The sequence below is a fragment of the Giraffa tippelskirchi genome, chromosome 8, assembly GCF_054371585.1.
Source record: "Giraffa tippelskirchi isolate mGirTip1 chromosome 8, T2T-mGirTip1v1.2.pri, whole genome shotgun sequence".
Taxonomy (NCBI): Eukaryota; Metazoa; Chordata; class Mammalia; order Artiodactyla; family Giraffidae; genus Giraffa; species Giraffa tippelskirchi.
In genome coordinates this window covers 126427367-126443553 of record NC_137282.1, presented here as the reverse complement: position 1 = coordinate 126443553, position 16187 = coordinate 126427367, and the positions used below count along the sequence as shown (strand labels likewise).

The window sequence follows — 16187 nt, the reverse complement described above, 5'->3', positions numbered from 1 at the left end:
GGTGCACACAAGGTTTTGTTTTATCCTCCAAGAGTTTGTTTCCCCAGTCCTGGGGAAGTCTATAATCAAATTCCACTGGTCTTCAAAGTTAAATTCCCTGGAGGTTCTCCCTTTGCTTGATCCCCAGGTTTGGAAATCTGTTGTGGGCCCTAGAACTTCTGCAACAGTGCAAGAACTTCTTTGGTATAATTGTGCTCCAGTTTGTGGGTCGTCTGCGGCGGCTCTATTGTGGGACTAACGACGACCTCCTCCAAGAGGACTTCTGCCACACACCACGCCTCCCAGGTCTGCTGCAGCCAGAGCCCCTGTCCCCATGGCAGGGTACATCATCTAATAAATTTGGGGGCGGGGGGAGAGGAGCAGTACTAATTTACTGTTTTTCAAAAAAGTAAGTTTATGTGGTCGGGCATTGGAAAGTTCTTAGAAAAAAATTAAAATAGTTAAACTGGAGATATCTTTCCTACCCACACACAGTGCCTGAGCAGCTCTAAGTCCTCAGTAAGTGACAGCGATCAGGAATATGATGCCGTTGTGGGCTGTTCCTTCCCTTCCTTCCTCTCTCCCTCTTTCCTTCCCCTGCCCTTTCTTTCTTTTTAAAAGGTGTTCCTTCATGTTCTTGTTAATTCACATCTTAGAAACCTAGAAGACAATGAGGGAATTAACATGTTATGTTTCCTTTTCAACCAGATATTAAAATTGATTAAGTCATGTTTTGCTTTTTGCTTCAGCTATCAGGAAGCAGGGAACTAAATACTCAGTACACTAATTCTATTAGCCCAGATTTCTGTAATATTTGTTTTCCTCTCTATGTCTTTTATTTTATGTTTCATTAGGTTTTCCACTATGTCTCTTATAAATCTTCTGAAAATAAGGGTCCAAATTACAATAATGACTTCTAAAAACAGTCTGTTCTTGTTGGCCAGGCTCCACAAAAAGATGAGTTTATGAAACCACCTGCCTGTTTTGAATTATTTCTTCTCTCCCTGTGTTTTTCCCACTTCTCAAGACACAAGTAAAACGAGAGGATTCCTGTTTGCACCTTAGTGTCCTTTGCCAGCTAGCCTGTGCCCCCTCGCACCCCAGACTCCACACTCATCCCCCCTGCTCCCTCTCCCCCTGGGTCCTACAGCCCAGCCACATGAGTCACTCTGCGAGGCCACAGCAGTTCCAAAGGCACACAGACCACCCTCCAGTGGAATTACTCACCAATGCTCCAGCTGCTTCAGACTTCCTCTGCAACGAAAAAGAGAACAAACAGGATGTGTTTACAATCAAGCCTTGTTTTCAGGCTAATTGCCTGCACACTATTCCCTCTCCAAACTAGTTCAGATTCCTTTTATTCACTATCAGGAAAGCTTGCATTTTTTGTTCATAATGTTTATCAGCTTGTGCTTCCATATTCTGTGATGGTCTCCCTTAATAGACTTGAGGTCCAAATGCAGACTTCCTCCGTCACTGTACCTCTGGCCAGAAGGTGTCAGGGGAGATGGCTAGGCAGATGGATGATATAACGAGTGGAGGTACTGGAAAGACAGAAAGTGGAGAGGACTAACATTTAGCCATCACCTACAATATGCAGGCATTGCTGGTGCTTTATATACACTATCTAATCCTCAGCACAGTTTTTTTTAAAGACTTATTTTCTTTTTTGGCTATGTTGAGTCTTCCTAGCTGCACATGGGCTTTCTCTAGTTGTGGCAAGTGGGGGCTACTCTTCACTATAGTATGTGGGCTTCTCATAGAGGTGGTTTCAGAGCATGGGCTGTAGGTGCACGGGATTCAGTAGTTGCGGCTCTGGGGCCTTAGAGTGTGGGCTCAGTAATTGTGGTGTGTGAGCTTAGTTAGTTGCTCCACAGCAGGTGGGAATCTTCCTGGACCAGGGATCGAACCCGTGCCCTCTGCATTGGCAGGTGGATTCTTAACCACTAGGCCACCAAGGAAGCCCTTTTATTTTTTTTATTGAGATATGATTTACTAACATAAAATTTACCCATTTAAATCGTACAAGACGGTGGGTGTTAGTGTATTCACTACATTATGCAACTATCACTGCTGATTCTAGAAATTTTCATCACCCCACCCCCCAAAAAAGGCCTGTGACTTTTAGTAATAACTCCCAATTCCCCTCTCTTCCCAGCCCCAGGGAATTAACTAAAATTTACTTTCTGTCTCTGTGGATTTGCCTATTCTGAACATTTTATATAAATCGGATCATACAATATCTAGTCTTTTTTATCTGGCTTCTCTCACTTAACAATCTTTTCTTCCACATTGTAGCAATTACCAGTACTTCATTTCTTTTCATGGCTGAAGAATAACTCAGTGTATGGATATACACATTTTGTCATTCAGTCATCAGTAGATACATGACTCTTAAAACTACTATGCAGATTTGCACACAAGATTTTGTGGGCACATATGTTTTAAATTTCCTTGCATATATGCCTAGGATTGGAATTGCTGGGTCACATGGTAACTCTGTTTAATCATTTGAAGAGCTGTCATTCTGTTTTCCACAGCAACTGCACAATTTTACATTTTCTCTAGCAGTGTGTGAGGATTCCAATTTCTTCACATGCTCATCAATATTGATATTATTCACCTTTTCTGTTACAGACATCCTAATGGGTATAAAGTGATATCTCATTGTTGTTGTGACTTGCCATTTTCCTAATGGTTAATGATGTTAACTATTTTTTCATATGCTTTTTAGCCATTTGTATATCTTATTTGATGAAAAGTCTATTCAAATCCTTTGCCCATTTAAAAAATTGGGTTATTTTTGTTGTTATTGTTGAGTTACAAGAGTTCTTAATATATTCTGGATACTAGAATTATGATTATGACTTACAAATATTTTCTCCCTATCCATGGGTTACCTTGTCACTTTCATTATGGCATCCTTTGAAGCACAGAGTTTTCAATTTTGATGAAATCCAGTTTATTTTTTTTTACTTTTGGTACTTGTGCATTAGATATCAAATATAAGAAATCATTGCCTAACCCAAGTTCTTCTCTAGGAGTTTTATAACTTTATATCTTACATTTAGATCTTTGATCCATTTTGAGTTCATTTCTGTATATGATGTGTGGTTGGTGGCCCAACTTAATTGTTTTGCCTATAAATATCTGGTTATCCCAGCACCATTTATTGAAAAGACTATTCTTTTCCCCATTAAATGGTCTTGGGACCCTTGTTGAAAATCAATCAGTCCTAGATGCTTGATTTTATTTCTGGACTCTCTATTTTATTCCATTGTCTATCCTTACGCCAGTACCACACTGACTTGATCATTGTACCTTTCTAGTAAGTTTTGAAATCAGGACATGTGTGTCCTCCAACTTTGTTTTTCTTTAAGATTATTTTGGCTATTCCGGGTCTCCTGCATTTCCAAATGGCAAGCTGATCCTAAAATCAGGCCAGCTAGGATTTTGATAAAAATTGCATTAAGTCTGTAGACCAGTTTGTGGAGTATTGCCATCTCAATAACATTAAGTCCTCTGATCCATGAACATGGATATTCCCAGTTATTTAGGCCTTTAAACATGTTCTTTTTTAATTTTCACATACAAATTTTACTTTCTTTGTTAAATTTATTCCTAAGTATTGTATTTTTTTTGTTGCTATCATAAATGAAATTGTTTTTTAAAGTCATTTTCAGATTGTTCATTGTTAGTGTATACAAATACAGTATATTTTTGTATATTGTTCTTATATTCTGCAACCTTGCTGAAGTTGTGCATTAGCTTTAATAGTTTTTTAGTGGATTATTTAGGATTTTCCATATACAAAATCATGTCATCTGCTAATAGAGATGGTTTTACTTCCTCTCCAAACTAGATTTCTTTTATTTCTTCTCCTTGCCCAGCTTCCCTGGCTATAATTTCTGGTACAATCTTCAGTAGAAGAGCAGACAACCTTATCTTGTTCCTGAGTTCAGTCTTGTAAAGTAGGTATTTTTTACGAATGAGGAAAAACCTGCCTCCTACCCCCTAATGAGGGGAAATGAGGCTCAGATCAGAAAATGGACATATGGAGAATCCCAAGGTGACTCTAATCCAAGGGAGCTAGGCTCCCGTCTCCAGAAGTCCAGGCGCTGTCACATCTGCACCCTCACCTGCCTTTCCTCCTTCCAGGGCAACTCATCCCTCTGCTCCCCTGTTGCTCCTCTCTCCACCAGCAGGCTCCCCTGTTATTTCAAGACCCAGCCTCGGTGCTGCCTTCCACGGGAAGGCCACACCTAGCTCCCCAGGCTGGACCAGGGCTCTCTCCCCTGTAGACCCTGAGAGTGCAGGGGGACAAGGGACACCCTTCTGCCACAGACAGCCTCTGCCACGTAGATCTGTCCTTGCCTCATCACATGCCAGCCTGCAACCCTCCACTGACCCTTGGGCTCTGGGACAAGAGCTGTGTTTGGTTGGTCTTGGTGTCCCCACCCTTGGCCAGGGGACACACCTCAGGCAACTGGCAGAGAGGAAGCCTCAGCTCCCTGGGGTGGAGAGAATTACCTTTTCCATCAGCCTTATAGTCATCAGGGAGCAGCTTGTCCTGGCGGTAGCCCAGCACAAAGGCCAAGAAGGAGAGGATGAGAGCATCTCCAATGCTGAGGATGGCAAGCATGAAGGCCCAGCGGATGGTGCAGTGACCCAGCGTGTATTTGCCCGTCTGCTCCCCACACATGCGCCGTACCTCACTTGAATCCCAGCCATCTGGGTAGACCAGGCAGCCGATCATCAGGCCTGTGGCTGAGGGGGCAGGGGAGGTGCAGATGGCATCAGGCTGTGGAAGCTCAGTCTGCTCCCTCCCACCTTACACTGCTGTCACCTTGCCACCTCCCTTCCTATGTTAACAGCCTTAAGAGGCACGAGAGGCAGCTCCTGCCACCCTTCTTGTAGAGCAAAGAGGAGAAAACTGAGGCTCCCAGAGATCAAGCCATCTGCCCCTGGGAGCCACTGGTCAGGGGTGAAGGCTCAGAGCAGGACTCCTCAGCCACGGGAGGTTCTGCCATGGCACCAGGTAGCCCTGCCAGGCCCTCAGCTGTGCCCCTCACTTTGAACTTGATGAGGCACTGGTTTCAAAGTCCTCCCAAAATCCAAACCCAGCCCAGAGAACTCATCACTCCTAAGACATACTTTTGTTCATACCTCAGCATCTCTGATGTAAGTGTGATAACAAAACTTTAGGCTATAAATTGATTAGAAGCTTTTTTCCCCTTTTTACAGCACATTGAATAATGATGTGTCCTACAAAGCAGGTATTTTAGATTGAGTACAGGAAGTTTTCCAGCCCCATCTCTGGCTGCTTCCTTCATGAACCTTCCATTCAAGCAAACAGGTCTCCACATCTTTACCCACCACAGCACAGGGCAGTTGTCCACACCTCCCTGAATGTGTTTAAAATGTTGATTCCCAGGTCAGGGTTGGGCTCAGCAATCCTTCTTTAAAAGCACTCTTCCGGGTGATTCTCTCAACAGGAAAAGCTGGGGAACACTAGGGTAGACTGCTTGGATCTCAAGCCCAGCTCTTTGCTAGCTGGCTGTGTGACTTGGAGCAAGCTAGGTAAGCTTTTGTGCCTCAGCTTTTTCATCTGTAGAGTGAGGATAATAGTATCTGCCGGTTTGGACTGCAGTGAGGCTCAAATCAGCTAATAATGGAGAAGTGCTCAGAAGAGTGCCTGACACACAGTTGGCATTTCCCGAGTGACAGCTCGTATGCCGCGCTGCGCTCTCATTGATTTAGTATTGACAGCCAAACATTTCTTCTTCCCCACCTTCCCTCCACTTTTCCCACCAAACTTCCACCCCACCCTAGCCACCCAGACAGGTACATATTCCTGGGATGTGACCAGGGCAACCTCCAGGACCACCAGATATGGGGCACCTACCCTTATCTGTGCTGCAGTCCCATCCCTGGCCCTCCTTTCACAGGACCCGAGGCTCTTTAGCCCCAAAGCTCTGCCCTATCCAGAAGCCCCATGGAGAAGCACCTCACAGGACCCAAAGTCACCGCCTGGGGCTCAGCTTGTTCTTGCAAGGAAGGTCAGCGGATAAACAAAAGCACAATAAAGTATAAAGATCAATATACCAATATACCAGATCCCACCTCCCCACCTAGATGAATGCCTCCTTTGTTTTTTTTTCTAGGAAGAAGGAGCTGATTTATTAATACAGACTTCTCTTACAGATCACAAAATACTTTATATACCATTTTTCTGTCAATCCTTACAACAGTTCTTTGAAGTAGGTCATGTGTTAATATCCCACTTTACAGATTAGAAAACTGAGGTCCTAGAGAAACCAAGTGAGTTACCCAGTCCTTTAGCTATGGCAGAGCCAAGACCTGCACCCACAACTCCTGACTTTCTTGGCTTCAAAGTTAACTCCCCCAGACTCCCAGACCAACATTTCTCCAAAGAGCTGAATGTATTTAGTGGTGACATTTCAGACTCAGTGACAAATGGAAAGATACTTAGGGTGGTTACCCTAGGGGTTACCCTCCCTGAACCCTTTGGGAAAACCTGTGGCCTCCCCCAGTTGGTGTGTGATGAGTCCTCTGGTACATGGCACGGCCCCCTTCTCCTGTAGCACCTCCCTATAGTGGTTTCAGAAAAGAACCCAGGGTCTCTGACTTGGAAACAGATTGTTTCTGTGGGTGCCACAGTGAGCACCCCACCCACCCACCTAGGAGGGGGATCCACCCCACTGTGGTGTCTCAGGGCTCTAAACAGAGGCCAGCGTGGTATTCTCAAGCAAGTTTACTTACCATTTCTGACTTCCAGTCTCTCGCTGGAAAAATAAGGATAATAATAGATAACTCAGAGCAGGGTTATGAGGATTAAATGTGATTAAGTGTTTATTGCAGTGTCTGGTATATGGTAAGTGGCCAGTTAATGTTAGTTTTTGCTATTATTATTGGCACTAAAGTCAGATGGAAGCACCCTCAATGGATGTCGCTGTCATTAGAGCTGTTCACAAATATTCAGGGTACATAATAGGATTATACTTCCTTGCCTCCTCCCTTGAAGTTGTGTGCATGTGTGCATGTATTCTCAGTTGCTCAGTCCAGCTCTTTGTGACCCCATGGAGTATAGCCTACCAGGCGCCTCCGTCCATGGAATTTTCCAGGCAAGAATACTGGTGCAGGTTGCCATTCCTGCTCCAGAGGATCTTCCTGACCCAGGGATCAAACTCATGTCTCCTGCATCTCCTGCATTGGTAGGCAGATTCTTAACCACTGAGCGACCTGGGAAGCCCCCCTTGAAGTTAGGCTAGGTCATAAAGATTGGTTCAGCCAATAAAATGTGAGCAGAGATGCTGTGCCCTTTTCCAGGCCAGAGCCTTTAACTGCTGTTGGAGACTTTCCAGAGCTCCCTTTCTCTTTGCTGGCCTACACCTGGCACCCAGAAGCTCAATTAACTTTAAGCGGCAGCTCCTCACTGCCCCACTCATCAGTCCTCTTTCCCTTCTGCGCCCTTCCCTGGTCCTTAATCTTGGCAAGATTAAGCTAACTGGTTTAGGGCTCCTCAAGTAGAGGAATCTCTCAGCAGCTGGCTGTGGGACGCACCTCCTCCTCATCCCTCCCTTTGCCCCCCCACCTTTCCCCAGCACCAAAGAATGGAACACAACACCACCTTTGTTCTCCCCCAACATAAATGTTTCATGGGATGGCACCCGGCCACCTCTGCTACCAGTGTCTTCAGCTCCATGACCCAGACAAGGATCTGACTCAAATGGCCTGGTGATCCCTCCCCCACCCAGACCCTCTCAGCTCTGCCTGTTCAGCAAACGGCACCTGTTGCAGGAGGTTGGGGCAGTGGGACAGTGTAGAGAATGAGAGAGGGAGGGTGGTGTTTCCAGCATCCCATTGCTCTGGAGGACCAGCTGGCAAGCATGCCAGGGTCCATTCTGCTCCTCTTTGTCACAAAACTGCTAAATCTTCATTCTCCCTTCTCTCTCCCCACTGCCCACCAAGACTTACCTCATCTCTGCTCCAACCTCTCCCTCACTGTTTAGAGAGACTCCAGAGAAAGGGAGATGGCAGGGGGATTGGGAAGGCAGCTGTGGAACCAGTTCAGTAGCCTGAGTACAAAATTTAGATTTTGAAGGTTCTGTCTCTCACGACCTGTGTGCTTAAATACAAGTTACACCCTAGGAGCCTCATCTATCAGATGGGAGGAAAACCCACCTCACTGGGTCATGATGAGTCTCCTCATCTAGTTCTTGGGACTCACCGCCATAATTCTCCTATTTCCTTGGTTGCCAGGTGATCTATTACAGTCTTGGCTAAGTCTTGTCTTCTCTCAGCCCCAGATCCCTCATTTATAGTTGGGGGGAGGATGCTCTAACTCTCTAGAGCCCCCTCCAACTGTGATTGTCCTAAGTTTATGTGTTTGGCTGTCTGGGATTCAGTTCCCTGTTCCATTCCCCCTGCTAAGGATAACACTGCTTCTCATTCTAACCAATGATGTCAAGATGATTTCACTCTAGTTTGCAGTCCCCAACAAGGTTCCTGGACATCTCCCTAGTACGGACAGTCTGTGTGTGGTGCTTGGAGTGAGGAGGGACCAAGGGCTGCAGGACAAGGTCTTAGGTAGGCATCCCTTCCTGGGCTCTAGAGGATAGCAGGACCAGCTGACCCCAGAACCCAGATGCCTGTCCATAGCCAGAAGCAGGAAAAGAGGGTCAGAGAAGGCCTTGCCTCTGAGCACCACAAGTAGCCACCCATCCCACATAGTTCTAAAAGACCCTACACCCCTCCCCCACCACAAAATATCACCTCCATTCACTGCCTCAAGTGCTCACACTTGTTGTATCAAGGATGGAATCCTGGAATTAGGGGACAAAGACCTTCACTCTACCATGAGTGATTTGCTCCTGGGAAAGTCACTTCCCCTCTCTGGACCTCAGTTCCTGATCTATAAGATGAGAGAGTTGAACCATTTGATCTTTAAGGTCTTTTTGGTCTCAGCCATCCTGAGACTTGTTACTCTTCAGAAGCATCTGAAGAGCACAGAGTATGGCTGGGCTATACAGGACAACTGTCGAGTCGGAGACTCAGCAACTCCAGGGAAGGTGGGATGGTGCACTGCCCCTGTGGCCTTAGGGTGGGGCAAGGGGCTCCCTGCCCTCCCACTATCCCTGCTCACCCGCAGCCAGCTGCATCCACGCACAGATCTTGTAGACAGTGGCCGTGTTGCAGACGAAGAACAGGCTGAAGCAGATGATGGAGCCAATGATGAGGAACATGGCCAAGGCCACAAAGAACATGGCAGTCTTGAAGGCTCTAGAAGGGATAGAGGAGAAGTCCAGCGGGCCACCCTTGCAGATAAGCTCAGAAGACAGCACGTTGCCCACGCAGTAGGAGAAAAGGCCAAAGTAGCCCGCCTGAGGCGTGTTGACGCTGTCACCGATCCAGTAGGGCTGGATGAAGAGCGCCATGACCAGCACGGAGAAGCAGATGGTGAGTGTGCCCCACATCACGCCCACGGCCCTCGAGTTGCGCACGTAGTTGGTGTGGTAGATCTTGGCTGCCTCCTGGGCAGGCAGCAACTTCACCATCGTGAGGGCGCTGGGTCCTGGGGTGGGGAGTTGTGGGCTGGAAGTGGCTTTGCGAACGGACGGAGGCCCAGAAGTGGGTAGCCCCCTCAGCCGGGTGTGGGGAGGAGGCTGAGGTCAGGGAGGATGACCTTGGCTTCTCCAGGGGAAGCTTGTCCAGGGGGCTCTGTCCGCTCTGCTCGAGCCGGCCTGCCTCGGGTCTCCTGCCTCCTCTCAAACCCGCTGGGGTCCCGGGGCTGCGGGCGCCACCCTGCCCCGCCCCGCTTCCAGCGGAGAGTCCCAGGGAGCTCCGCCCCCTTAGCGCGTCCCGGCTCCGCCCCGTCCTTCAACTGAGAGCGCAGCTTTCAGCACCGTGGCCAGCGCCTCGGGCCCCGCGGCGGAGAAGAGGGCAGAGCGGCCGCCCCACCCACTCCACATGCTCGCGCCCGGGAATCAGGGCCCCTCTTCACCCTCCGGAGCGGGGCTGGCAAGGACCGAAAGGGCGGGGCTGTGGTTGTCACCTTCCTCTAGCTCGGTGTCCTGTCGCCACACCACTTCTGGAGCGCAATCCCCAGCCCAGCCCATCCTTCCCTGGTTCCCTAGACGTCCTCCTGGAACCTCCAATCCCTCGGAGGCCAGCAAAGTCTTCCGGGTCACTGATTTCTCCTCCCTATATCATTCAGGGGACAATTACTAAGAGTCTTCTGCGTACTGAGCCCTATGTTGGAGGCAAGAACCATATACTAAAAATGACAGGGCCCCTGCCTCAAGGACAGTGAGGTTATTTATGTATATGTAAATATATATTTGAAATGCAGACTGATAGTGTGATAATAGAAGCGACTACACAAAGAACCGTCCTTATGAGCCTTCTCAGACTTCACCATATGCTTTTGTTCAATACAATGTCTTTCACCTCTTGTGTATGTTTTTGTTGCATATTTCTTTTTTTGATTTACTTTTATAAGTATAGTTGATTTACAATGTTGTGTTAATTTCTGCTGTGACTCATGGTACATATGTAAATTCTTTTTAATAGTCTTTTCCATTATGGTTTATCCCAGGATATATATATATATATGTTTTACATATATATATACAGATATACATATCTATATGTGTATATTTTTTTAGATTTACTTGTTTGGCTGCACCAGGTCTTAGTTGAGACACGTGGGATCTTTTCGGTGTGGCACATAGAATCTTTAGTTGCAGCATTCAAACTCTTTGCTTCGGCATGCGGGAGCAGGGATCCAACCCAAGCCCCCTGCATTCAGAGAATGGAGTCTTAGCCACTGGACCACCAGGGAAATCCTTATCCCGGGATATTGAATATAGTTTCCTGTTCTGTACAGTAGGACCTTCTTGTTTATCCATTCTATATAAATAGTTTGCCTCTAGTAACTCCAAATTCCCAGTCCATCCCTCCTCCTCCACACCCTTGCATATTCCTTTTTCCCCTTCTTTTTCAAAGTTCCTGCATTTTTCCTAAATATACAGGCAAATTCATGATTAATATACATACATAGGAAAATTCAAGAAAGTTACATAAAAGAATAAAAATCACTCATAACCCAAAAATGGGAGCTAAGGACAAACAAGATCATTTTACAAACATTCACTTAAACTTGAGATAGATCTGAATTTGAGTCAACCACTTGTTAGCTGACTCAAGTTAGATGGTCAATACCGAAATCAGATTGATTATATTTTTTGCAGCCAAAGATGGAGAAGCTCTATAGAGTCAGCAAAAACAAAACTAGGAGCTGACTGTAGCTCAGATCATGAACTCCTTATTTCAAAATTCAGACTTAAATTGAAGAAAGTAGGGAAAACCACTAGACCATTCAGGTATGACCTAAATCAAATCCCTTACAATTATACAGTGGAAGTGACAAATAGATTCAAGGGATTAGATCTGATAGATAGAGTGACTGAAGAACTATGGACAGAAGTTCATGACATTGTACAGGAGGCAGTGATCAAGACCACAGCCAAGAAAAAGAAATGCAAAAATGCAGAATGGTTGTCTGAGGAGGCCTTACAAATAGCTGAGAAAAGAAGAGAAGCTAAAGGCAAAGGAGAAAAGGAAAGATATATGCTGGTCTGGATGAAGCACAAGCTGGAATCAAGATTGTTGGGAGAAATATCCATAACCTCAGATACGCAGATGGCACTACCCTTATGGCAGAAATTGAAGAAGAAATAAAGAGGCTCCTGATGAAAGTGAAAGAGGAGAGTGAAATATCTGGTTTAAAACTCAACATTCAAAAAATGAAGATCATGTTATCCAGACCCATCACTTCATGCAAATAGATGGATAAACAATGGAAACAGTGACAGACTTTATTTTAGGGGGCTCCAAGATCACTGCAGATGGTGACTGTAGCCATGAAATTAAAAGACACTTGCTCCTTGGAAGAAAAGGGATGACCAACCTAGACAGCATATTAAAAAGCAGAGATGTTATTTTGCCGAGAAAGGTCCATCTAGTCAAAGCTATGGTTTTTACAGTAGTCATGTATGGATGTGACAGTTGGACTATAAAGAAAGCTGAGCACCGAAGAATTGATGCTTTTGAACTGTGGTGTTGGAGAAAACTCTTGAGAGTCCCTTGGACTGCAAGGAGATCAAGCCAGTCAATCCTAAAGGAAATCAGTCCTGAATATTCCTTGGGAGGACTGATGCTGAAGCTGAAACTCCAATCCTTTGGCCACCTGATGCGAAGAATTGACTCATTGGAAAAGACCCTGATGCTGGGAAAGATTGAAGGCAGGAGGAGAAGGGGATGACAGAGGATGAGATGGCTGGATGGCATCACCGACTCAATGGACATGAGTTTGAGCAAGCTCAGGGAGTTAGTGATGGACAGGGAGGCCTGGCGTGCTGCAGTCCATGGGGTCGCAAAGAGTCGGACACGACTGAGTGACTGAACTGAGGTTGAACTTGTTAACTGAGGGTTTAGCTTCCTGAGCCTCAGTTTATTCCTCTATAGAGTATGATAATAGTATCTATCACATATGGGTTAGGTAAAATAACATATGGAAAATGTTTAACCCAGAGCCTCACATACAAAAATGCTCAAAAATGTTTATTATTATTATCTCTGTTAACACTTTGGTATATTCCCCTCCTTCTGGACATACTGCTTTACACAGTTTGATAATAATGTATATGCATTTGTACTCAGTCATGTTCAACTTTTTGTGACTCCATGAACTATATAGCCCATGAGGTTCCTCTGTTCATGGGATTTTCCAGACAAGAATACTGGAGTGGGTTGCCATTTCCTTCTCCAATTTACATTTAGTATCCAATTATTTTCACTTAGCATTTCACCATCAAGGTTTTCTCACATTACTAGTTTTTAAAAAAATGTGACCTTTAATCTTTATGTAATTGTTTAATTATTCCCCTCCTTGGAGGTATTTTGACAGTTTCCCATTTTTTACTATTAAAAAGAACCCTGCCTTAAGCTTATTGTGCTGTTACCCGTATTTCCTCTTAAATTTCTTCAGTTTTGTGACCAGTCCTCGCCATCAGATTGAAAGTTCAACAAGTCATGACCTGTATCTCCATCACTGGGCTGAGAGCTTCTGCAGAGTAGGGGCTGTATGTTCCCCTGTTGAGAAAAGGCACTAACCTGGGGCCAGGCTCTTTGGGACTAGCGGGCACCTTTTGTTTGGCCTGATCAGCAGAACGTCCCCTGCCTTTGAGAGAGGCCTTTCCTGGTTTCTGAGGTTCTGGTGGGACAGCCAACCACAGGGCACATGGACCCTAGAGACAGAGCTGAGCATGAGACCCACTCTAGGCTATCAGCCTCTACTTAGGGAATCTGAATGGTGGAAGATTAAAATGAGGAAAAACGGAGTTGTTCAATCAAGCCTTGGCAACATCCTCAACAGATAATCCATGACGTCCTGCTACCAGGAGCTTTGGAGCCACCTGATACCTGCCCCCATCTAAGACAGGTGGCCCTGTTCCTTCAACTCTCTGACTCACTCACTATCTTTCCATTTCCTTCCTTTTTGCTTTTATTGGCTAGAGTAGGTTTTGGCTGTTGGTACCAAAGAGCCCTAACCTGATCCAAAATATTAGCACCAACAAAGGGGTTTCAGGCCCAGACTTCAGGCAAAAGGCTTTGAGATCCCTATTTATGTCTGGAGTTGGGAAAACAGCCACCCATGGAACAGAGAGGAGAAACAGCTAGTCAGATTATCAGCTGTGAACTCTAGGGATCATGTGCCATCTGAGGGTCAAGTTCCAGGGAACTGCGTAGCTTTGGCAACAGACAGATTTAAAGGTAAGGGAGAAATCAGGAACACAGAGCGGGACAGGGGCTTATAATGGCAGTGAATAATGTCAAGCAAGATAATCATGTCAGGCTCAGTTGTCTAGAATAAAATGAATTTCAAGACCTTTAGGTGTTATGGCTCAAAGAATCCATTGTCTTCTGCAAGAGGGCACAGGACCCTTAAAATAAGATTCAGGAGTGTGAAAGGACTGAACTGCGAGGCCTCGAACCCATCTCATGTTCCTGAACATTTAGACTAGCTCACCTCAAGAACTGGTAGAATCCTCATCTTGGCCCCCTGAGCCTTAAGCTAAAGCGTTATATACTAGGAAGAGCTAAGCCAACTCCCCTGGTGCTCCCTCTCACTCTCCAAATAATAAATCAATAGCAGTATTATGGGGCTTATGGTGGCTCCTTGGTAAAGAATCCTCCTGCCAATGCAGGAGATGCAAGAGACTCAGGTTCGATCCCGGGGTCGGGAAGATCCCCTGGAGTAGGAAATGGCACCCTACTCCAGTATTCTTGCCTGGAAAATTCCATGGGCAGAGGAGCCTGGTGGGCTGCAGTCCATGAGGTTGCAAGAGTTGGGCATGACTGAGCGACTGAGCACGCATGCACAGACAAGCTGCATACTGAGATGTGATTGTGACCAAACTAAAAGAGAGATGACATCACACAGACATCCTGACTTAGCGCTGGGGTAATGACTGACTTAAATGACATCCAGACTTTGCTCCATGATCAGACGTCGGGAATCTAAATATATTTGATAAATATTCTAATTGCCAATCAATATTAATTCATTTCTGGTAGAAGTTATTAAACAGTTTGTTATAAGCAATGTTAAATTTTTTGTTTAACTTGTAACTGTCTATATCATTGTAAATACATATCAACCTAATAGGATAGAAATACTTTTGTTTGCCAAAAGAAATATTCCCTCTAGCCTCTCAGTATGTGCATTGAATCATTAGACACAATTTTCAGGTTGTGGGAAATACATAGTGTGGAGTATCTAATGTAAATATATCATTTTTTTTATTATTACAGACTTGTTTTATTTTGTAAATATATCATTTTACGATAGGATTCATCATGGTGGAATATCACTGGACTGCTTTTATGTTTTTCGGATATATTTATATACAAAACTTAGAGAAATCTTCACATTTGGTAAAACAGCGTAGGTTAGAAAAGTTTTCATTTGCCAGTGGCATTTGACTTTTAATGAAAATAGTGAATTATTGTTTTAAAGTACTTATTTATAGTTGTATAGACAATATGTGAGTTTTTATGGGTGATGTTAGTGATAGTGTATCAGACCTGAGTTCATTAAATAGTTGGCTGATCAAAGGAATGTTTTTATATTGTGTGTATATAATAGCATTATTATATGTTTTTAGGCATATGAGCTATAATTTATGCATGTTTTATAAAATATTAACTATGCAGAGAGTGAAAATTTTGCCTAATTTTCAGACTATCTGAGTAAATAATTGGGCAGTTAAGGGATTTTTTTAGATGGTGGTTAATAAAATAGAATATGTAGTCCTTTGCTCTAAACATTTAGCCCACGACTTGCAGGGATGTTTTTACATACATAACTATGTATACATATAAACACATGTGACTAATGCACATATGTGTGTATAAAACTAGTGATACTAAAAGTCATAGAATGGAAATATTTTGGGGGCCAGTTATCATTTGGCTTTAGTCTTAGGTTCTTTGGGTTGTTTGAGGGCAGATGATGTAGGAAGCTTTAGTTTATGAACTTTATTTATTGCTGGAGAATATTGTGAGGCTGCTAGATATGTGGTAGACAAATGTTAGTTTATAAAATGACATCTACATAGGATTTGCCTGGTAGGCATGTATTTTGTGTAACTTCCCTGGTGGCTCAGACGGTAAAGCGTCTGCCTACAATGTGGAAGACCCAGGTTCAATCCCTGGGTGGGGAAGATCTCCTGGAGAAGGAAATGGCAACCCACTCCAATATTCTTGCCTGGAAAATCCCATGGATAGAGAAGCCTGGTGGGCTACAGTCCATGGGGTCACAAAGAGTCGGACACGACTGAGTGACTTCACTTTCACTAATGACTGATGAAACACTGGGCCATCTCCCTAGCGTCTTACAGAGGATGGTTGTGATGTGTTTGAAAGGAATGCTAACAAGACGTGGGGGCTATGAATATGGGGGAAAAAGAGTTCATTCACATGATTGTTGGCCAGTGAAGGGAGGGACCATGCTAAGAGAACACAGCACAAATTTCAGCAGGACCAGAAGCATAAGGTGGGACAAGGGACATCTTCGCAGAAGCTATTGAGAACCCAGGAGATCATAAAGACTCCTTCCTCTA

At 44.8% G+C, this 16187-nt stretch overlaps 1 protein-coding gene and 1 non-coding gene across 2 annotated transcripts; one reads left to right on the top strand and one right to left on the bottom strand.

The window, feature by feature from the left end:
- Positions 1–1320: 1320 nt before the first annotated feature.
- Positions 1321–14422, bottom strand: LHFPL5 (LHFPL tetraspan subfamily member 5). Its single transcript, XM_081520213.1, has 4 exons — positions 14354–14422; positions 9146–9574; positions 4510–4746; positions 1321–1523 (listed from the first exon to the last, which is right to left on the bottom strand). Exons 2-4 carry the CDS (start codon positions 9555–9557, stop codon positions 1453–1455), a joined length of 720 nt encoding a protein of 239 aa, XP_081376339.1. The 5' UTR covers positions 9558–9574; positions 14354–14422; the 3' UTR covers positions 1321–1452.
- Positions 14423–15716: 1294 nt separating this feature from the next.
- Positions 15717–15788, top strand: TRNAC-ACA (transfer RNA cysteine (anticodon ACA)). The gene has a single exon. It is a non-coding gene; the product is annotated as a tRNA-Cys (tRNA).
- The last annotated feature ends 399 nt before the right edge of the window (positions 15789–16187 follow it).